This window comes from Enoplosus armatus, chromosome 3, assembly GCF_043641665.1.
Source record: "Enoplosus armatus isolate fEnoArm2 chromosome 3, fEnoArm2.hap1, whole genome shotgun sequence".
Lineage (NCBI taxonomy): Eukaryota > Metazoa > Chordata > Actinopteri > Centrarchiformes > Enoplosidae > Enoplosus > Enoplosus armatus.
The window spans coordinates 23,835,647-23,858,539 of NC_092182.1; the positions used below are offsets into that span (position 1 = coordinate 23,835,647).

The window sequence follows — 22,893 nt, forward strand, 5'->3', positions numbered from 1 at the left end:
AACAGCAAAGAATTGTCTCATCTTTCTTTCAGATGTTATTTTGTCAGATTTTAGTTAGTGTTTGTATTTTATTATCACATTTGACAACAAATGTGCATTACAGTTTGTCCATATTCTTATTTCATCACAATGTCATTCTATTGAATAGAAATGAATAATTATTTATCACCCTGATTGTCCTCTTTTGTCGATACTAAAATTCTATTCAGTCCAGAGATTCACATCTTATTTAAAGTTTATCTTTTTATCATCAAGAGATCTCCACTACTGGATGTTATGGATGAATCCTATCCATCCTGATGGATGACTTTCCTCTAGCGCCACCACCAGGACAACATTTCCACTTTGTACACAAGAAATATCCACATAGTTAAAAACAAGACTAAGAGTCTTCAGCCACGCTAGCAGCTCTGTGAGGCTGTACTTAAGGCACAGCAGTGCTTTGAGCTAAATGCTAACATGCTGAAGTTTAACAGACATAATGTTTACCATGTTCACCATCTTAGTTTAGCCTGTTTGCATGCTAAGGTTTGCTGATATGTTTTGCCTTTTTGCAGATATTTGGTTATAAACCAAAGTATTGGACACATTAAAAATTTGACCTGATCGTGGCGCTAAATCAAAAGTAAAGGGAACGTCGAAGTTAGTACTTATCCTGAGGGGGGCATGAATGTCTGTACAAAATTGAATGACAATCCATCCAATAATCCTCACACACACACTCGCAGTGACGAACTAACCTCATGTTACTGGTCAGGATCAACTCTCAGTAACATCAGCTGTCGTCAGGGCTGAAATTATGATCATATATATAAAAAAAAAATATCTCACAAATCAAAAAACAGAGAGAATGAAAATAATTTGAAACCAAACAAATGACCTCAATGAAAACTACATTAATGTAAAGTAGGGTTAGTAAGTAATTAGGTTATTGTATTAATAATACAGCAATTTATTCATTTCTACCTTTTGTTAGACTACAATATATACAGTATACAATATATACAGTGTTTACTACATTCACCGCCTCTGAAACCAAACCTACACCCTCACCTGCTCTGATCTACAAGTTTTCAACGTCTCTCGGCCTCCTGGACTTTTGAATTGACTGTTTTAATTCACAAAGACGCTTATCGAGCGGCCATACAACCTGAAATCTGATAAAACAGCGTCTACTGGTGGTTTAAGATGATTCCCTGTATTTAAAAGACACGAAAGCACTTCCACATAAAACAAACTGGTGCTTGATGAAACGAGCCGAGTCACACTGAAGTCACAGACTTTATTTTGAACCCTGCAGGAAGATTTTCAAACACCTGTTTATGAGAAAGAAAGACATTTTTTTTTTAATTGAATACAAGCTTAAATGACTCAAGATGAACATTTTTACATTTGGGGTGATCTGAACTCTCTGCTGTGACACAACAACAGACTACACAGCAGGAAGTCCCACAGGTCACAGAGACCTCGTTCAACAACCAGACGACCCGGGTTCAACCCCTCCACCTGCTGTGTTGAATCCCTCCCGACGAGCCTCGATGTGGCTAAATGTTTCTTTAATATGCAGACTTCCTCTGGAGGTTTTGGATGAGAGGCGCTTACATCTTTGTCCCCACAGGGATCCTGATTGTCTGATGAACATAAAGAAAAGCTCTGGATCTCATCCAGCGGCTGATGTTATTATCATAAAGCATCAAGAACTCTGAAGTTTATCAAGATTTAACTTTGTGTAGGAGACGTTTTCACGCATGCATGTGACTGACTGCTGGTGATGTGCATTCAGGCGGTTAGCATAAATGATATTGCATACAGTAAGCTTTTACCCTGTTAGCACGAATCACACCGTGTGTCTGTGAGTTATCAGTCATGTTTACAGTGTCAGGTCTGTTTTCTCTCTCAGTCACACTCTCTCTACAGAAGCCCATTTCTGCTAGAAAAAAACAAAGAACAAATGTAGGAATAATAAGAAATAAAATACTGAAGTCAAAGTGATGAGATACTCAGTGCCCTCAAAGTCTTGAGGAGTACTACTGCATATGTGGAAAAAAAAAGTTGTATTAACCCTTTTGTGTCTAATGTGATAAATTACCTCCAGTGATGTCACTTGAGTCAGCGTCGGCTGCTGCTGAAGACTACAAGTTTGAAAAAAATATCTGTTGGTGTGGAGTTAGAAAGCAGTGAGCTTACCAGACCTCTGTAGCCCGCTGCTCACCTCGGCTGCAGGCTAGAGGCTCCAGGCTACATTAGCAGCTACTAGCACAACACACCCAAATCTCCCAACTGAGCTGTTGGTGGTCAAGTTGCATTGTGGGTAATGTAGGAAGAATGGTGTGTGGAGTTAAAAAAGACGGTATCTCTGGTTCTGCTGCTTCCATTTTGAAACTTTTAAAAAAACTGTCCATCATGAGTCCCACAGTGTTAATAGCATTGAAATGCTAAATTGGTGGAGAGCTCTTTTAAGAAACGGACCACAAACTGTATTGTTGAGTTCAATCAGGAGACCTTTGTTGCATGTCGTTCCTTTTCTCTCTCTCAGCTAATTTCCTGTCATCTCTATACTGTTTACTTTCTGATCAAATAGCCATAGAAGATGCTGAAAAATAGTGAACAAAGTTCTTAAATTATGATACCATGTCAACATTTGACTTACTTCACGGATATAATGTGACACTATGTAAAGATTCTTCCCAAGGAAAAATGATATTAAGCCAAAATGTTAACTTACCCAAGTCAAATATCAATAACAAATAAACTAAATCTAAATCCTAAATCTTATTTCGTATGAGGAGAACAAAAACAAATCTTATAATTATAACTTACTCTCTCAAAATCACAAAAATATCTCATAATTCCAAGAAAACTAACTTATAGTTATGGGATATGGAAGTCATAATTACAAGATAAGCAACGCTCTCTTGTAAGTATCTCATAACTTTGACTTGAGTGTTGGAGTGCTCACTTGCTTTTTTTTTTCTCTTCCTGGCAGAAATGGACTTCCACATGTTGGACAAAGTGAGTTCAGGATGACATCGGTGGGTATCGTGACCTTGTTTACAGCACTCATCGTCCTCTATGACTGCATTAATCTTTCCAGGTACTTTCTGACGGTCCAGGAAACATCAGGGCAGAATCTGCAGTTCTGAACATCACAACCCTCGAGACCTCTTCAGCACAACTGCCACCACTTTCGGATTAAACATTAGGGCTGCAACCAATGACTATTTCAGTATAGATTGATCTGATGATTATTTTCTCTCGTAATCGATTGTTTATTCTATAAAATGTCAGAAAATGGTGAAAAATGCTCATCAGTTTCCCAAAGCCCAAGATTACGTCTTCAAATGTCTTGTTTCATGAGACCAAAAGCCCCAAATCCAAAAGGTATTTGTCTTACAATCGTAGACCCCCCAGGTCCAGGAGTACGTCTCTAGACCAGCTGCAGCTGTTCTGTTTATATGATCATTTAAATGACTGAAGAGAACTGGCAGTGTTGTATCAAAACCATTTCATATGACCCAGAACCTTCTGCTGCAGCAGGATCCACCTGTCGGGCTGGAAGTGTCTGTCCGGTCAGTAATTACAACATGAGCCCAAAAGCTTCTGGAAAGATTTAATCTCACTTACTTTCACTGTTCTAACAAACAGTCAGGATGATGTCAGATGCAGAAAATGCTGCTAAATAACTGATCAATCATTGAGGCTAATATCCATGATGAAACGTCATGACCTGAGAGGACACGTGGACCACCGCTGCTTTAGACTCTGTGATGACTGTAACAAGAATGTTTGACGCTGTGGTGGAAACTGACCCGAACCGGAGGACGTTAATGTGCATGCAGTTCTTTACCGACTCCTTAAATGTGAAGTGAAACAAACCAAAGACTAAAGATGGCGTCTACCTCTCTAACACACACACGTACACACACACACACACACGTTCAACAGAGCTTCCCACCTGAGCAACAACTCCACAGCAGGCACAAGTGTTGGGCTCAGTGAGCTGACTGAAGTCTGCGTTTGCTGCGACAGTTTTCTTCATGAAACACAATCAGTTCTTTGGCCTGATACCCAACAAGTGTTAGACTGAAGCCAAGTCAGCAGCAAATAAAACAGACTTCAGTTAGCTCAAATAATACTGCGTATTCTCCTTTTTTCACACATTGTATCTCTGATGCACTTAATTTCTTTACATTTTATACATTTGGGGTGGAGACATGTAAAAGACAAAACATTTGCCCACACACATGGGTAAAGGTACAATAAAAAAATAAATTATCACCTCGATAAACCAAAAATAAAATATTCATATTTGCTCTCTTGTATTCCAACTCCTGGGGTTGAGTTCCTGTTGCTGTCCAGCAGGGGGCGGTGCTGCGTCACAGCAGGCCACTGGAACTTGTTGAAGGAAGCATAAATGGACAAATATGATTGGCTAACGCTGTCTCATCAGGACCAATCAGATGAGATAAATGGTTACATCTTCAAATGAGACATTATGGCCAATTCTGCTGACAGTTACAGGATGACAGACTATTTTTTTTGTGTGCGTGACACATTTGACGCTGGGCAATAATTCAACATTACTATTTAAAAACGTCCAGTGGAACATGATGATTTAAATACATCACGTTTCACAAACTTCTGTTGTCCAAATTAATGATTGCAAAACCTGGAAAGATTAGCTGAAGTGGAGTTTTTTTTTCGGATTTAAAGAATAACAGTTCATTGCAATGAATGAACATGAACTAGATTATTTTGTGATTTTGCGCATATTTGCCATATTGTGATTTTATCACATATATATGTATATAATATATGTAAGAAAAATATTCTTCTTATTAAATATTATTGTTATTCAACCATATGACCCAGTCCTAACTTAAAATATAAAGCTGGTTTTATTCTATATTTTTCTATTGTCAACAAATCCCATGAAAGCACCAACAACGTGTTGGTCCGTCACATCTTCACATGTTCACATCTCCAGTTGTTGTTGTTACTGAAGATGCAAACCTTTAACAATGGTTCACAAATATAGAGCAGACAAAACAATGCCACCACAGGGTCCATTAAGTAGCTGTTTCTGGAGCTACACCAATTAGTTACCGTTCTAGCTTTAGATCTTTTTAAGAGCCAACATGGATGACAACTGAGAAACTCCAACTTCTGGGAAAGATCGAAAGCTCCAGAGGAGCTACTAAATGGACGTTAGTTTGATTGAGATAGATAAGATTGTTTTGTCAACTGCTGTTTCCAAGGTCAGGAATAAACTGTCAGGGACGCGCTGGTGGTCAAGGGGTTAAGGCGCTGACCGTGAACCACAACGTCCCTAAACAGAGCCAGAAATTTCACTCAAAAAGTAATTTGATATATAAAAAGAACTTTTGAAATCTGATGATTGAAATCTCACAAATATATAATTTCTTTCAGTAATTTCCTAAAAAAACAAGTGAACACTGCAGTTATTAGCAAACGTTACTCAAACAGAGGAAATAACAAAATTGTTGGGAACTATTTTCAGTGGTGGATTAATTCGTTATGCGCTCTAGTGAGTATTTGGGGCAGCAGGACGGTGTATGTGGGACTGTGTCAAAATAAACAGTGTGTGTGTTCATGGTAATGAAGGAACGTGTCACCCAGTGCAACAGTGTGGCTCATTGATGTGTTTTTAATAGTTTTTTGACAACAATGGTTAGGGTTAGGAGGAGGAGATAAGATCTATCAGGCTTTAGGCACACACACACGTTAGTGGATCAATTCAGTGTTGGTTTGGGTCTTTTCATGGGATTTGATGACAATAAGAAAAATATCACCAGACCAGATTTGGGAAAGTAACACTTTTGCTTTCGATATTACACAATAACCCAGAGGATGATTTTACAGGACACCAACTACTAACGTTTTTGAATAAAGCCCCAAAAACGGACAAACAGCGTTTTAGAAATTATCTATATTCTCTCCTTAAAGCCTACTTCTATGATGCACTTTATCACCGTTCTCCCTGCGGGCGATGCTGCCCTCTGCACTGCTGAAGAAAAAAGTTGCCGTCTATCATCGCCATCTATTGCTTTGACAGATGCTTGGATGTGTTTCTGAGTGCGTTTCCAAGGTAACGCTAAAAGAGTCTATTCACCTGTCCAGGTTTGGTTTCTGTAGAGAAAGAGGAGTGGAGGTGTGGGAGGGGGAGTCGGAGTGAGGTGAGGTGGGGGAGGGGTGGGGGTGGGGGGTAAAGTGAGTGTTGGCCAACTTAAGTGGGCGGCCCCTGGGATCCAGCTGATTGGTCGTTCAGAGAGGACGCTCTGTCCTGCTGTGCTGTCAAACAGCTCCACAGACAACTGTTCCCAGGATGTGTGTGTGTGTGTGTGTGTGTGTGTGTGTGTGCGTGCTGTTGTTCGTCTATCTTGGTGAGGACCAATTTAAGTTTTGGACCTTTCACTGTGCAGAATGACATGCGTCAGCATGTTTGACACTGAAAGGCTGTTTTCACATTAATCTAATGACATTTGTTTCTCTGTGCTCACCTTAAATCTGAGTTTAAAGATCCCCTCCGGACATGTTTTAAGACATATAAAAATTATGTATATTAGAATGGCTTTTCTGTAAAAAAATTACTTCATTAAAATCTACTCCTTGTCCCTGATTGAAAAATCTAGGAATATGCAAATACTTTGTCTTTCAAAAGTTTAACTGCTGGGACACAAGATGTCACCGAAGACTCCATTCTCACTTGTGTTGGATGCATATTGGACAAGGATTGGTTTCCAAACTAATTGTGATGCTCGTATGTACACGTGTTAAACTCAGATTTAAGTTGAGCGCAGAGAAACTTTCTGTCTTCAGCAGATTCATGTGAAAACAGCCTTCTAGTTTCAAACTCTACACATTATTCTGCACAGTGAAGATAAAACATCCAACTGAAGTTACAATAAGAAAAACACATTTTTGAGTAGAGGGGGACTTTAACGTTAGAATACAGTTTAGGGTGAGGGTTGTGGTTGAGCATTTACTTGTGATGGTTAAGGTTAGTGGCAAGGGAATGCACTATGTCAATTTGGGTCCTCACAAGTATAGAGGTACAAATGTGTGTGTGTGTGTGTGTGTGTGTGTTGTGTAGAGTCTCAGACAGACAGAGGTTCTCCATATCAGCTTGAAGTTGCAGCCATTTCGGCTCCACTGTCCCACCTCCTGGCCGTTGCTATAGTAACTATTCGACTGTTCCATATTTACAGCCAAACCATCTCAGTTCCTGAGAACACCACGGCACGACCTGAACTAACTCACAACAAGCTGTGTTTTTGTGTGTGTGTGTGTGTGTGTGTGTGTGTGTGTCTGTGTCTGTGTGTGTGTGTGTGTGTGTGTGTGTGTGTTCGGAGCTACGGCAAGTTGTCGTCCCGCAGGCTCTCCAGGATCTGGACCAGGCTCTCCAGTCCGAACACGTAGCCCCGGTCCGGCCCGTCGTGCACCGCTGTGTCGCCGCGGAAACCCTTGAAGGTGGAGTGGGCGAAGTCGATCATACGTACATCCACCAGGGGGGGCTGCTGGGGCTGAGGTGCCGGGGTAGGGGGGAAGGAAATTAAGCCAGGAGCAGGGGAGGAGGAGTCTGGATGGGGGTGAGGCGAGGAGAGAGGGGGGAGGAAGGAGTGGCAGTCTGACTTGGTGGCCGAGGCCTGTGGAGGAGGATGAGGGGAGGGGGAGGGCGGAGCCATCAGTCCAGGTCCCTGAGAGGACAGTGACCGCAGGTCTGGCTTCTGGCTCATGTCCGTTTCACAGGGAGCGTCGGGGGCTGGAGGCGCGTGGGGTCCGGGGCCACAGTGGGGATCTGCAGGGGCTGCAGGAGTCTTCTGCTGTATGGGTGCATGCTGCCCAGAGCTGAGGACTGAAGGGCCCTCAGGTTTCTACAGACAGAATCAAACACAGTAGGCTGCAGTTACTTTTGTGGAATGTAAGCAAACCTCATCTGGGCTTCGCCTCTCGCTTCTATAGTGAAAATTCTGAGCTATGAATACAAAACAAAGTTATGTCATCCGACAGGTGTTGACTGAAGAACAAATTATCCCTAATCCATCACACTGATGGAGGTCAACTGATAGGAACATCATCACAGAGCAGATTTATTTTGACACCGAAACACACATTTTAACGCTTGTTTTAAGTCCCGGCTCACCTGTCCCTCGTAGATGATGAGCAGTGAAGACGAGTAGAAGCGATAAGACGCCTGCCTCTCCAGCACCGTCTTCAGGCTGCGAAGCTTATTCAGGATTGGCTCAAAGAGGTCCTGCCTCAGGCCCTTTCCGTTGTGCAAGTACTGGTAGAGGGCCTGGCGGAAGCCTTCGATCGACAGGCCGCGGCCGTAGTACTTGTTCCTGCAGAGGTAGTGACCGGTGTTCAGCTGGTACACCTGCAAAGAGGGGGGAAACCGCTCAAACTCTCCAACTCAACAACAGTACAACTGTTCACATTCAACGTATTTACATACGTTCCCTTGTTCAAAGCATTTCATTATGTAATACATTATATTTTGCTGAACATATAGTCAGATTTTCAAAATAAAATCAAACCGTTAGTATGACAGTTGTTGGATTCTTGACTTCTTTTTTTTACTTATTTTGCTCTTTTTGGAGCCTTAATATCAGGACTGACAATGTGCGGCTGTGTGTGTGTGTGTGTGTGTGTGTGTGTGTGTGTGTGTGTGTGTGTGTGTATTTTGAAAGTGTACAGGTTGAAGGTTTAAGTAGTGCTTGTATTTATAGTAGTACTAGCAGATGCAGTAGGAGTAATGCTTGCAGACGTGGCAGTACTAGAGATTGTATTGGCAGTAGCAGTATTTTAAGTAGTATAATTTTAATAGTATAATGCTAACGAACCAACACATCATCTCATCTTCCGCCTCCCCAGACACAAAACTACAAAATAATTAGCATAGTAAAATCTATATAAGTGGAATAAAGACTATATTTCTATGGTTCTTTGGGTGCACATGCTGTGTTTTACCAAATGTGCATGAGGAATCCTAAAATGATTATGTTACTTTACCCACTTAACACCAACAGAGTGAACTGTGACATTCACAAATAGATGGATGTCCTAAGGATAAATGAGCCTGTGTTATTTTCTCTAAATCCTGAAGCGATTATCTTTTGTTCAGGACTGTCATGGTGGCAGCAGTTGTACCTGCATGCCACACACTCTGACTCCCAGCGTAGCTGAAGTGCTCTGTTCACATTTCTTCATCTGCCTGGCCGCCTTCTCCTCGGAGGCGTCGTCTCCGTGCTGCCTGGTGCCCATCTTCAGGTCCAGGATGCAGGGGTAAGAGAAGTGGTGAACCACGTTCTCCAACAACAGGAACTCTGGTTGAAACGCTGCCGTTAAGGAGCAAATTTCTGTCTGACAAGCAAACCATCCCTGATCTCTATCTGGAGATTTGTTATAAGGGGGGATAGAGATACAAAAACCAGCTCATAAAGTTCTGTACTTGAATCACATTTCATTATTTATTTTGCATTTCTTATGCAAAAAAGTGAGCTAAATTTGTTAAACAATTTTAGAAACTAAATATTGTAAATGATGAAATGTTTGAGGCTGCTGAGGTCAATGGATTTGTCTGAAAATCTAGTTTGTTTCACATTAACATCCTTCCAGCCCTTTAATCTGCTGTAGCACTTTCAATGTGATGTAATCTTCAGCAAGCGTCATTTTAGCTTAGCAGCGATAAAAAACTAAAGTAAGAGACTGAAATTTACAGTACACGGCACAATATATATATATATATATATATATATATATATATATATATATATATATTTCACAAGTAAAAATCCCACTGCCTTTTCTGTTGTCTGATACTCTTGACGATTTAAGAGTTCTTGTCTGAAGAGATGCTGAAACACACTGAAACCTCATTCCCAGAAAGCTCTGAACAAGAAAATCCTGTCAGCCTCGCAGATGATCACTGGACGCAGATAATTTCAATAACCTTCTCTGACGGCAGCCCTGTTGAATCTGCTTTGACTGAAGACTGCAGCTGCAGTCTGCTCTCTTTGAAGCTGAAGATGAAAACACAACCTCTGACCTGATAACCTCAGACACCTCCCACCCTCCCCTTTATTCCTGCCTCTTCCTCGCAGTCTCACTGACATTTACATTCAGTGCCTCTTATTGTACCGGTACTCTGCTCTACTACTCGACTAGTCAAATAGTCGACTACTAAAACGTGGGCGTCTCCATGAGACACGATACATCCGCTCAGTTCGATGAGTTGCCTGTCCATAATATTGCATTATTTATGACCATTATCAATATTTACCGGTTTATTCTTGACCTTGGAAACAGTAGTTTGACGAAAAAAAAACGTATCGTAAGGGTCCACTTACTATTTTTTTTTCCTGAGTCTTAAACCGCAACTCACGGTCTCCCTCAGCAGATGGAGTTAGTTTTGAAAGCTGTGGAAAAAGCTAGTAAGTAGACCTTAATTTACAATTTTTTTGTCGAACGGAAAAAGAGTATCAGTGAGTAGCTGAGGAAGGATACTGAAGAGTTTGCGGTCCTTGGATTCAGACCTCATGCGGCTGAGCTGCTGTTTGTGGCAGCGGAGGCTCCAGGGGTTGTAACTGATCTTCTCTGAACTCAAACCACTGTTCCAGTCCAACATCTGGAAGGGGACGTCTGAGTGGATCTTTGGGTCGAGCCTGGGACTCTTCAGCTCTGCAAGACTGCTGGAGGAGGAGAGGGAATAATTAATATAGCAAAAATTACTGTTGGTGACCCTCCGTTCAAACTGTCGCATCTACAATGGATTTAAAGGTTCGCCTTATTCGTACAAATTTGCCCGCTGGACTCTCCTGTGAAGTCTGTGTTCATTCGCCCCAAACAGATAATGTACCGACTGTACAAATGCAAGGCTGCACTTAGGAACAGCAGTGCTTTGAGCTAAATGCTAATTGCCAAATTTCATGGTAATCCATCACATTTCAATCTAGAGTGTCCAGGTCATTCCTGGAGACGCAATATAATATATACACAATAAAAATATATACTCTTTGAAAATCATTGCAGATGCTATCTGTTGATTATGTTCTGGATGAGTTAGTAAATGTCTTTACAATGTCAGAAAATAGAGAAAAATGCTCATCACAATTTCCCAGAGCCCAATGTGATGTCTTCAAATGTCTTCTGTTGTCCAACCAACAGCCTAAAATCCAAAGATATTCAGCATAAATGTGATTTTAAAAAAAGCAGCAAAACCTCACAAGCCTTTTCATTGATAAAGGATCACTATGAAAATAGTTGTTGATTAATTTTCTGTAGCAACTAATGAATTAATTGACGTCTCTTCCTTTAATACAATCTTACTTATCAGAGGTGTCGGTGTCGTGCACCTCCCTCCTCTCGGGCCTCTCTTCCTTGTGTTCGGAGGAAGAAGAGGAGCGATGGAGGCTGCGCCGGGAGTGCTTCCTCCGTGGCTGTTCCCTCTCTGGGGGGTCACGCTCCTCGTGGTCCGCAGTCCCTCCCTCCATGTTGCTCTCCACGTAGGGGTAAGCCACCAGGTTGATGTAGCCGTCAGAGTCGCCTTCGAAACAAACCAGCACCATACCTGACAGGACGGAGCAAAACACTGTCAGGATGTTTGGAAGTAACAAATTCATTTATATACAGTTTATATAACCCATCTTCTAAAATACTTTGCTGTTTCTAAGCTTCTGAGACATTTCAGAGTTTAGAAAAGTGACAACCCCGATACAGCAATGTGACCAAAGGAAGAACAAACAGTAACAGTAGTAGTAGTAGTAACAAACAACAGTCGTAACAAACAACAACTGAATCTTTAAAAAGGTCTTCATGGGTCTACTCAGTTCTTAGCTCTTAGTAAGTCGGGCTGGGTCCAGATTATATCTAGTCTTATCAGGTGTGGTAGGACCTTATTGTGTTGCCACAGGTCTCTGGTCTGTGTGTCAATATGTCTAATAATACCCGAGTGGATCCAAGCAGACTCTTTATCACCTCTGATCATGTGGTGCATCATCATCACAAAAGAAAAATGCGTCTATTCAGTCCGGGTCTGACTGTTCCCGGGTCCCTTTCAGATCGGGTCTCTTTTGAAAAACAAAAAGTAGTTTATGCAAGTCTGGTTCACATAGGTTTTTTTATGGGTCCATTTTGGATCAGGTCAAAGGTGAAGACTACTACTTCCCAATGGTCCTTCCTCCTAAAACAAGTCACAGACTGCAGCTCATTTAGAATTCAGCTGCTTGTGGTTTAACCAGGTGAAAAAAGTCTGAGCACATCAGTGCAGTCCTCTGAAGCCTCCACTATCTACCTGTTTACGTTCACAATGCAGTTTAAGATCCTCATACTGGTGTAAAAAGCTCTTAATGGTTCCACAATAAATATCAGACATGCTGTTAGTTTCTAAATCCAGCAGATCTGTCAGGTCAGACTTAAAGACTTGAACTAAAGCTGTTCTGGAGGCTCACGGTGGAACAACACCTTACTAACACACTCAATGTTGGCTTTTACTGTCATTTGTCATCCATCTGTATATAAAGATATAGTTAATGTTCTGGAAATTCAATTGCGAAACTGTTTATAGATGGAATCCCCAGATAGGAATGTCTGACAATGTTTTATTTAAACATTAAGCTGTTATTTTTAGCTTTACAAACAGAGTAGAGCATCTCCTCCCCGCTAAGTGAGACACTGAACATCCTCCCTGTTTGTCCAAATTGAATCTTGCTGTCAGTTTGCTCACTGGTGGGAAATCAACTCCAAAGATCAATAAAACTGAAGAGTCAAATGTTCAAATGTTCAGCGCAGTGTGTGCACAAGGTCCACAGAAAACTGGACTTCTTCGCCACCTCCATGCCCACAACACAAGGAGAAAATTAATCTGATAATGTCGAATGTTTCTGGATGAAACAACCTTGACAGATTCAGAAAGTCGTCCCTGGGCAGCTGTCTGTCTGTCTGTTTGTGTGTCTGTCTGCTGTTATTTAATCAGCAGGACAATGGTAATGGGCAGAGATCCAGGGCTAAATATAGACTCCTTATGGACCACTGTTGTCATGGCACTGGGACCCACAACACCAGCAGGGTGAACTGGTGGGAATACAGACATACTGGTAACTGCAGGTTAGTGTATTGGGAATATATCCACCAGGTCCCAGGTTAAGTAGCTCAGTGTGCTAGAGACACTGAGACACGAACACTGACCCCCAATTCCCTACTACTTTATAATATCAACACTTGGACACTCAGGAAATGTTACAATATGTGCAGCGTCGGACATCAATAAAACTGTAACTTCAAAATGCAACAAACAATTCAACTTCCTAAAGAGAAGAAATAATTAAAATTGGAAGAATAAAAAGTATTTCACAACCCTGCAGACCCTCACAGGTGTTTTCACGTATTCTGTTCTGCTCTGGTTGAAGCACCAAAACCACCAGAACGGTGAAGGACTGTGTCAATTGTCAAGTTTCCATCAGAATGTTGCGCAAATTTTAACCAAATTACATTACCGTTTTGTGAATATTAAGAGTTTGTTTATTGAAATAAACAGCTGGTGGCACCAATTCTCCAGTTAGGTGCAATTAAACCATTGCAGAGGAAGAGGGCGCAACAAGATGACATAATTAAAAGGCAAAGGTAAGGCAAATCTCAATCGAACAAAAACGATGTAGGAAACATGATGGAAATATGTATTCATTTGAGGAAGGTTACAGTCTCCTCGTCGCTCCACAACATCTGCTGTTTTCGTCTCTTCAGTAGAAGCTTGAGTGACATTTGAGTGATTTATTTATCTACACAAATATTGGGACTGTTTCAAATTTCTGGCATCTCCAGAAATTGAAAATGCGCATAAAAATAGGTGGATGGAAACACATTTAATCAAGCGCAGGCTGTGCATACCCACACAGCCCTTTAGAAGAGGTCTAATCAAGCACAATAAGTGAAAACACCTGTGTGGGTGCACTGTGGTTGTGCAGGGGATTTAATACTTACTTTTTTGTCTTCCAAGATCTTTCCAGAGCTTTCTCACCATGTTTTGCAATTAACCTTTTGTTAACTGTGAGTAATACTTTCTATTGTGCAATGCATTGTGGGACAATAGTGTCAAAAATTACCCCAAAAAAGTCAGTATGCAGACAAAAAACATCAGTATGTAGTGTGGACTGGGACACAACTTGTGTCTCGTAGCGCTTTCCTGACAAACCTTTCTCATGGCAGATTTTTTTTTAAGTCAAAGAGAGATGAAACTACTGTAAAAGACACACACACACTTTCATTATTGTCCCCTCTCTTATATAGTTTAAAAAGTGACAATTAGGTCACATACATGTAAGAGAGGATGAGGTGTGTGTGTGTGAGTCTGTGTGTGTGTGTACGCTGGCTGTCAAAGTGTGTTTGGGTCTGTTACTACGGCAAAGGCAAGTGGAATCAGCTACAGTGTGTGCCTGGTGACGAACAGCAGAGCAGCTAAACCACTTCACTGCCAGTAAACATCCGTACTTCCGTCCTCGTCTTATGTCTGCCTGCCTCCGCCACCAAACCCAGAGGAGTAAAGATTATTGAGAGCAACGTTTGAATTATGGGGTAGCTGGAGGGGGGCTGAGCTCCCCTAAAAGAGACCTGGGCTCCTCTGAAATCAACAAAAGTTCAAGTCTGTCTGACACCTAAATGTGAGACAGGTGCAGCGCAGGCCAGTAAAAGCTGACTAACACTCCCACACGCAGTCTCTCTTATTGTTGGCTTATTTCATAATTAATACGTTTCAGTCAAAACCAGTCGGCCTAGCAGTAAACAAGATTGCGTGCACCTGTTTTTCACTTGTATTAAAAGCACACTAGTCCTACAATGAATGATATGACAAATAAAAATAAATGTAAGTGCACTAGTTTTAAATGGTCTTCTGTCGATAACATAATTGATGTAGACGTAGCAGACGTTTTAATGTATTATGTCTGGGCTGCTTTCATATTATGTTGTTTTGTGCTCCACGCTGTATGTGTCAGTGTTGTGTGTGGATCTGGTGTCAGTTTAGATGGCTTTATCTAAAATAAACTCATCTGTAATCTTATATATAATGTTGTGGCTGCTGTAAATTGGCCACAACAAGACAGTTGTTGAGACTCAGTGAAAGAACCAGCGTCTGAGAATATGTATAGAGTGGCTACAAGTAAGTTTAACTATTCCAGCTACGACAGACTGACTGCACAGGACACGCCTCAGACGGTCAGTTGTAACACCTTAATAACAAAAACAAACTAGTTAGCACGTGAGCAGATAAGTCAGAATGGACATCTGAAAGAAACGGACAGATGGTTGAAATGTCCAGCTTCTGCCACTCTGAGTGGGTACTTCAGTGCTGTGGGAGTACGTCAGACACAAAGGCTTAGAGGTAGATAGAGAGAGTTCACTTACAAATCCAGCTTTCATCCATGGCTACACTAATACTAAACATCAGTGAGTTGTGGCTGACCTTTATACTCCGGAGTGAACTCCTTCATCTCTGGAGGCAGAGACTCGTAGAAGCGCTGCTCTCTGCTGATCAGAGGCTTACACACCGTGTGGTCGTCATAACGCATCATACTGGTGTGACCCCCCACCTGCAAACACAGACACACACATGAAAACAAGTAAGAGGCAAAACAGGTAACATAAAAACTTAAGTATTTACTGAAACAGAAACTGGATACTGTGACTCTTTTTTTTCAGATAAAAACAAAAACCCTCATCACAGAGCTTTACCTTTATTTCAGCTTTTCTGAAACACACCCCCTTCCTACCCACCTGGTGTATGAAGGGCTCCAGTGGAACGCCTCCTGCTCGTCGAAGTGAAGCCCCTCCCCCTGGCCCCGCCCCCTGTAGCTTGCTGTCCATGTTGTTGGTGTGAGGGAGGCACATGGCTCCTGGCGGACGCGCCGCAACTCCTCCTGCAGACAAGAGAAGGATTTATCAAAGGGATGACAGGGAGGACTCATCTGGACTTCTGTCTGTGTTTCATAGTAAACCTGTCAGTATACTGCATCAGTGTGCCCCCAGGGTCCAGATCCTGGTCTTACCCTGGGCATGGGCTCTGGTGTGCAGTGACGGGGAGGGGGGGGCACAGGGCACCACGGGCTGCTGGGAGCGCACGCCGGCCCCGGGGGGAGGCGGCGCCAGACCGAAAAACCACCTTGCAAAGCCTCCAATCAGAGTGCTCCAATCCACCGCCGGCAGCACAGAGACCCAGTCAGGACAGGGGGTGGGGGGGCAGAGTTGGGTGGAGGGCAGGAGAAGCAGGGTGTCAGATAGGCAGGGTCACTGCTTCCTGTAGAGAGAGGAAATGACACCATGTTAAGTTTCATTGTTTAATGTGTATTTAAAGCTTTTTGTCCACTTACAGAAAAGTGAATGTTCTGTGAAAATAAGAAAGTGGTTGATAATTCTCTGCAGGTTTGTCACTATGAGTGACCCACACATAGTCATTAGGCCCATTGTTAATACAAAATATTGATCATCATTTTAAATTCACTTTTCAAAATAAATGTTCAGACACAAATTGCATGTGATGTAAACTGGTGGAGCTCGTTGGGAGTGGCCTACAGCCTGGACACATATTGGGGACGGACAAATAATGTTAAATTACGTTATCCTCCAACAGTTCTGATCTAATTGAGACTGAACCAGGAAGCTTAGAAAAATAACACACACACAGTTTTCTGGGCATGTCGCCACAAACAGTTGACATCAAATGTTTCAGCACAGCGGCTTCGACCAGACTGTCTCATACACACACACACACACACACAGCATACACAAATACAGACACACACATATTTCCATATTTCTACGGAGCTCAATGAGTAGGGCGATGCAGCAGCACTGCCAGGGTGAGGAAAGACGTCCCCCAGGGCCTGCTTTTTGCCCCACAGTGGAATAATTTTAACTCCTTTTAACTTTAAGCTCTGTGTTTGGAGAGCCACTCCTAAAAAAAGGGAAAGTATTAAGCAAGAATGGAGAAACTTAAAAATCCTACTGTATCAATTGGGACCTTCAACGTCCTGGAGCCAAAAAAAACTGTTAAAAGAGACGGTGTTGAAGCGCTCCCTGATGTCCTCCCAGCTCTCTGCTGATGATGTGAAACTCAACTGTTCTGCATGTTAAAATAATCTGGGAGGATATTTTGTGATTCAGGCTCTATTCTCCAATAAGCAGCCAGCACACACTTTCACAAATACAACGAGCAGCAGAATGAAATCAAAGCCTATGTGTTGCTGAGTAACATCTGAAATAAAAAACACAATTATAAATGATTAGCATTTGAAACAATGATACTGGAGACGATGACAATGGAGTACAACACCAGATTTTTTTGCAATTACCACATCAAACAGCTAAAGACACCACACAAATGCAATAGAGCTCGTTTCTAAAACCATTCACTTATTTCAGAAAGCATGTAAATTTCTCTTTGAGGTTAATCATTCAATGTGACGTAGAGATGATGGTTTAGTCTTTAAAAATATCATAAGTAGTTGACTAAAGGTTCCTGAAAAAAATCTTATGATGTGGTTTAATGCTGAGTCCATTATATAATCTATTTTGTATTTTATTGTTATCATGTGGAAGCATGGTTATAATGTAAACTAGGGCAGGTCGGCATTAAACTTCAGTTTTACTCATCATTACCCTCCTAAAAGCCTGCTAGTGCTTTTATATAAACACTGATGTAACAAAGAGCCAAAAAAGCCTCTAACAAAATCAGAAATATACTTCATAAATTCAACTTACACTGATGGGTGCCCTGGTGGCTGAGTGGTCTAAGACCCACGCCACATACACTGTGGTGTCCACATAAAGTATATGGACAAAAGTGGACACCGCGGTCAATGCCCAGGGTTTGGAATCATGTTCAACTATCACATATGGGTAAAATGTTCAGGTGTCAACATACTTTTGGCTATATTTTTCTGATTTTCCCTCCTCTCCATGCCAATCCCCATCTACCACCTCCTGTCTAACCCTCCTTTCCCATCATGCACCTCAAAGCTGCCCCAAAATGACTCGAGAGGAAGACTGGAAGAAATAAAGAAACAAAGAAGAAGCAGCGGATTGGAAGAGAGACGCAGGCCCATTAATGATGTCACAGCTCTGCTTGTGTGTGTGTGTGTGTGTGTGTGTGTGTGTGTGTGTTTGTGTTTGTGTTTCTGCAGGCATCATCTGGTCAGTGTCAAGGCTGTAGTGAGGCATGACGCTCGCTGATGATATCACGATGTGGGCTCAAAATAATGGAGTGACACCAAACACAACCTCCATACGCAACAATTCAGACACACTGATCGTCAGAGATCAGTTTAATGCAACATTTATCAACATTTATCAACTTTACTTTGAATTCTGGCCTTTGCGGCGTGATGTAGCGCCCCTGCTTTTTTCTCCTGAAAGTTAATAAGCCTGATATAATATTTCTTCTAGCATTAGCAGAGGCTATTTTAGGCAAGGTGGGACGATTCACTACAAAACACTGTGCAAAAACCCTGTTATTGACACACATATCAACCACCGAGGGCAGCAAACACGCCTTCAGCAGCTACTTTGTCGGAATTGCAACAGGAGAAGAGAAACTGGTGGATCTGTTTAAAACAAACCAACGACGAGAGGATCCATCGCCTCATGCTGTCATGCCATCGTGCAGTCATTTTCCAGGAAAAAATGCCAAACTTTGTCATTTATGATGGGAATACATATCTTTGGGTTTTGGACTATTGATCACACAAAACAAGCAATTTGAATTTCTGTCACTTTGGGCTCTGCAGATTAATCGATAATGAAAATAATTGTTAGTTGCAGCTTTAGTGTGGATTCAGTATCCAGCATACAGTTTTGGAAGCTTTTATTGTGACTTGATCACTGAGGATAGTAACTGACTGCTTGTTTGATAGAACCTCAATTCACTTTTTGATTTGGACATTTTGTGAGTTTTTTTCTGTGCTACAAATGAGCTGCTTACATGAGGAGCTGCAGGCACCAGACGCTTACTGAAAACCTTGAAAACCTCCAACCTCCAACATGTCATCAAGGTAAGAAATGTTCTGCTGTTCCTGTTGTACAAAAACACACTCACACTGGGCCCACATCACAGGCTCTGATCACGACTACTCACAGCACGGTGCACGTATTTAGCAACGATGGAAACAGTCTGATCTCAAGTCACGATCCAAGCTTGACCAAGCACGAGCCCCACATGCAGGCTGCAGCACACACACACACACACGCACACAAGCACACACACACACACACACACAGCAAACAGTGTTTCCCATGAGCAATGGATTCTAAAGTTAGCAGCAAACAGTAAACATCAGGTCACATCTGTTCTGGGATCAGTGAAATCACCCTGATGATCTCTGACTTCTAACATTCCACTGCACTCAACACACACACTTATACTGAACATGTACACGGTGACGTCTGTGGTCCAGCTGATACTGGATAGTCCTGAATACTCACATATTCAGGATGTACCAAGAGCTTATTAATTAATAATAACTTTTAATTTTGAAATGTTGAGATTGTGTTGCTGAAAATGCTATAATCCTATTTTGACCTCAAAATGTCACAGAGGAGGCACAATTTAAAAATGTTTATTATTGCATCAAATAATGCTGTCAAAGAGTAACTAATTATCATCAAAACAGAGTCTGCAGTGGTCATTTCATCAAGATTATAGAAATTAGAAAAGACATGGCAATTTATTCAGCAGTCAGTATTTGAAGTTATATGGAGGAAGGATGACTTTTGACTTCTAGATTACATTACAGACAATGAAGTCTAGAGTCTTACTTCACACAACACTGAGTCCTACATTCATCAGTTCACTTTTTCTGTTCTGTATTGACCACGAAGTTTGTTTTTATTCAACACCAAACCGTACAGTAAGCTACAGTGATATTGTAATGCCAGAAAGCATAAAGCATTAGACCACAGTTTATACCATTGTTGCATACACTCAAACCATTGCAACATTTCAACAGTAATCAAAATATGTGTCTAAGTAGAGCCTCACAGAGCCTCTAGTATGGCTGGACTCTTAGTCCCTTTTTCTTCTTTCATACATTTGAAGTGAATTGCAGCTCATGTTGGTAATCCTGTTATAGTAAATACAATGTTTGTAGACTCATCTTGCTCATATCATAATTTTTTGCACATTGAAACTCTGTTGTGAAGCAAATGTAAAGTACTATAAATGGACAAATACCACTGTTTAAACAGTCCAGCAAAATGAAGAGCTGGTGTTTGGTAGCCCCTCTGTGTGGGGGTCTTGTCTCTGTTAGTGGATCTATATGTATCCCCAGTGGATTGCTGGCACACAGACAACAGGTGTGTGTTTCCAGCAGACAACGTCCTGTATGCAGTGTGATGCAGGGGGCTGGGAATAGGCTGGTGGAGGGCAAAGTCAAGGACGACTGCCTCCCCCCTGCTCTCTCACATACTATCCTCCTCCTCCTGTTTCATCCCTCTCCCAGATCTCCTCACCTCCCATTCCCTCTTTTTATCTCCTCCCTTCTTTCAATCCTTCCGTCTCCTATGGCTGGGCGATACTGAATATTAATTCATGATTGGCTATTGGTGATTTCATGAACATATTTACACACAGGAAAAGCCTTAGTTCTGTTACACACATTTTCATGCTATGATTATCGTGGGAAAAGATTCAGAGTTTGAATCCCCAGAGACCTGAGCTCCCCTGAAAACAACAGAACGAGTTTGGGGGGGTGACAAAAAAAATGGATAAATAATCAACCATTCATTACAGCATCCAATCCAATGTTCAATCATCTGTGGTTATAAATGTGTGTGCATGTCAGTGCACAAAACATTACAAATGCAGGTTGTTTTTCTAGCCTATGTATTATGGCTGTGGTCTGCTTTTGTACTGTGTTGTTTTGTGAGCTATGTAAAATTATTGTGTGTGCATTTGATGTCAGATCAGTGATTTGGAGTTGCAAACTGGTACCAGTCCAGGCAGTGTTGGCTACTCCGCCACCTCCTGCCAGTGTGAGCACCACCTGCCAGACTTGACTTTAGGAACAACTTGAATTCAGCAACCTCCCTCGCATCATTTCTGCTGTTCAAAGCCGAGTGCGCCACCGTCCGTCTATCAGACGTAAATTGTAATTGAAACTGTAGGAGGCAGTGCGGGAGCTCACAGCCCAAACAAACAAACAACCCAATCTCTAATCATCCCCTTGTGTCCTGCCAGGTGTGGTGAATAACCTGAGCAGCCAGCCAATCAGCTTAGAGGATCTAGCATATCTTACATCATCAGCCATCACTGGGACAAAGCTGTGGGCTCGCTACAGCTCTACGACACCGTCAGACTGATTAAGCTGCTATTTCTGACTGAAGGACCGAGTGTGTGTGAGAGAGGGAATCCTCCTGTCCTTCAGTAAGTCAGCGATAGAGCCAATTAAGGACTTCCAGGAATATCTAAGAGTAGAAGTGCATACTTTGGCAGTGAGTTGCATCTGGGGTTGAATTTCAAGGGTTACTGAGGATTTGCAGCACATTTAACATTTGTAGGAGACGCTGTCAGCCTGGTAGAGAAGTTTAAATGAAAGGAGGAGGTCTTTACTACAATCTCTGGTTTGTCAGAAGACTTTGAGAGCACTCTGCAGGACTCCCAAAAACTGTGCTTACTGTACTTTGAATGTACATTAAAACAGAATCAAAGTGAGGAATGATTTCTCCAGAACCAATTCTTGGACTATAAGAGAAGGTTGGGGTCAGTGTTCAAAAAGTGGCAAACCAGTCCAGCCGACGTTTGTTACACGTCATCCCACTAAACTCTTCCACACTAAGTTTTCTGTCACTCAGCTCAAACTGGCCAGTAAAAACAGAAAAAGTGTTAAAAACATGTCTTCACATAACCAAAACAAAGAAGTCTGCTCTCTGAAAAGAGTTTTCATTAGATTAGCAGCAAGAGTTCACAAACCCCAATGTGATGTTTCAAACTTGCAAAAGGTGTCTTTCACCTGTTTAACACTTGCATCTTATTTCAGCGGACAGTTGACCAAATGTGCTTACAATGAACAAAGACACCTGTTCCACCTGCATTTAAATCATCTGAGGTAATCAGATTATAATCTCAGGTCAACCACATTGATATACAGGTGCAATGGTCAGGGACACATTAACACATGAACAACACCTGAACTGAACACTCATCCAGTCCACACAGGCCTCACACCGGAAACATTGGGTAGTGATGACCACAGTTATGAAGCGGAGATAATCTACATATTTACGTCTATTAACCCTGTTGAAAAAAACCCCAAAACAATCAGAGTGTTGCAGGTGGAAAAATAACAATTCAGTCTGATTATCAGATCTTCTCTTTCCTTTAACTTGTGGACAATTTCACCTGGCCTCAAGAGGGGTCAATGCAACCACCTCTTAGGCGGTACACCATTCATCCTACATCTCTGCAGGACAACATTTAGCTGTGTCTGCTGCTTCATTAATGAAGTTGGCCAGATTAAACCGTCACCAAAGGTGAAAAAAGCACATTTAGCTGCAGCGTAGCTAGGGGTCTTGTTCCTGAGTGATTGTAAGATGAGGCGTGAGAACAACAAGCATATCAGTGTAGCATCAGCAATAATGCAGGCGCTAGACTGACAAACACACTGGAGGACTAATATATCCCGTCTGACCCTAAGAACACCTTGGGAAGACAAAGCTGAGGAGGAGAGGGAGGTTTGGGCTACTTGTTTAACGTACTGATAGCTCAACCCAGGCCAAGATAAGCAGCAGAAAATGGATGGATGGATCCAAACAAACATGGGCACAAAGTGTTTCCTGTCTGTTATAATGTGACATGTATTACATTAAGAAGTGACATGTATAACAATCAAT

The 22,893-nt window shown here is 41.9% G+C and overlaps 1 protein-coding gene across 1 annotated transcript; it reads right to left on the bottom strand.

Annotated features, from left to right (window-relative positions):
• Positions 1-6,864: 6,864 nt before the first annotated feature.
• ip6k1 (inositol hexakisphosphate kinase 1) lies at positions 6,865-10,648 on the bottom strand. Its single transcript, XM_070902505.1, has 4 exons — positions 10,528-10,648; positions 9,172-9,347; positions 8,134-8,398; positions 6,865-7,648 (listed from the first exon to the last, which is right to left on the bottom strand). The coding sequence occupies exons 1-4, from the start codon at positions 10,646-10,648 to the stop codon at positions 7,374-7,376; spliced, it is 837 nt and encodes a 278-aa protein (XP_070758606.1). The 3' UTR covers positions 6,865-7,373.
• Between the last annotated feature and the right edge of the window lie 12,245 nt (positions 10,649-22,893).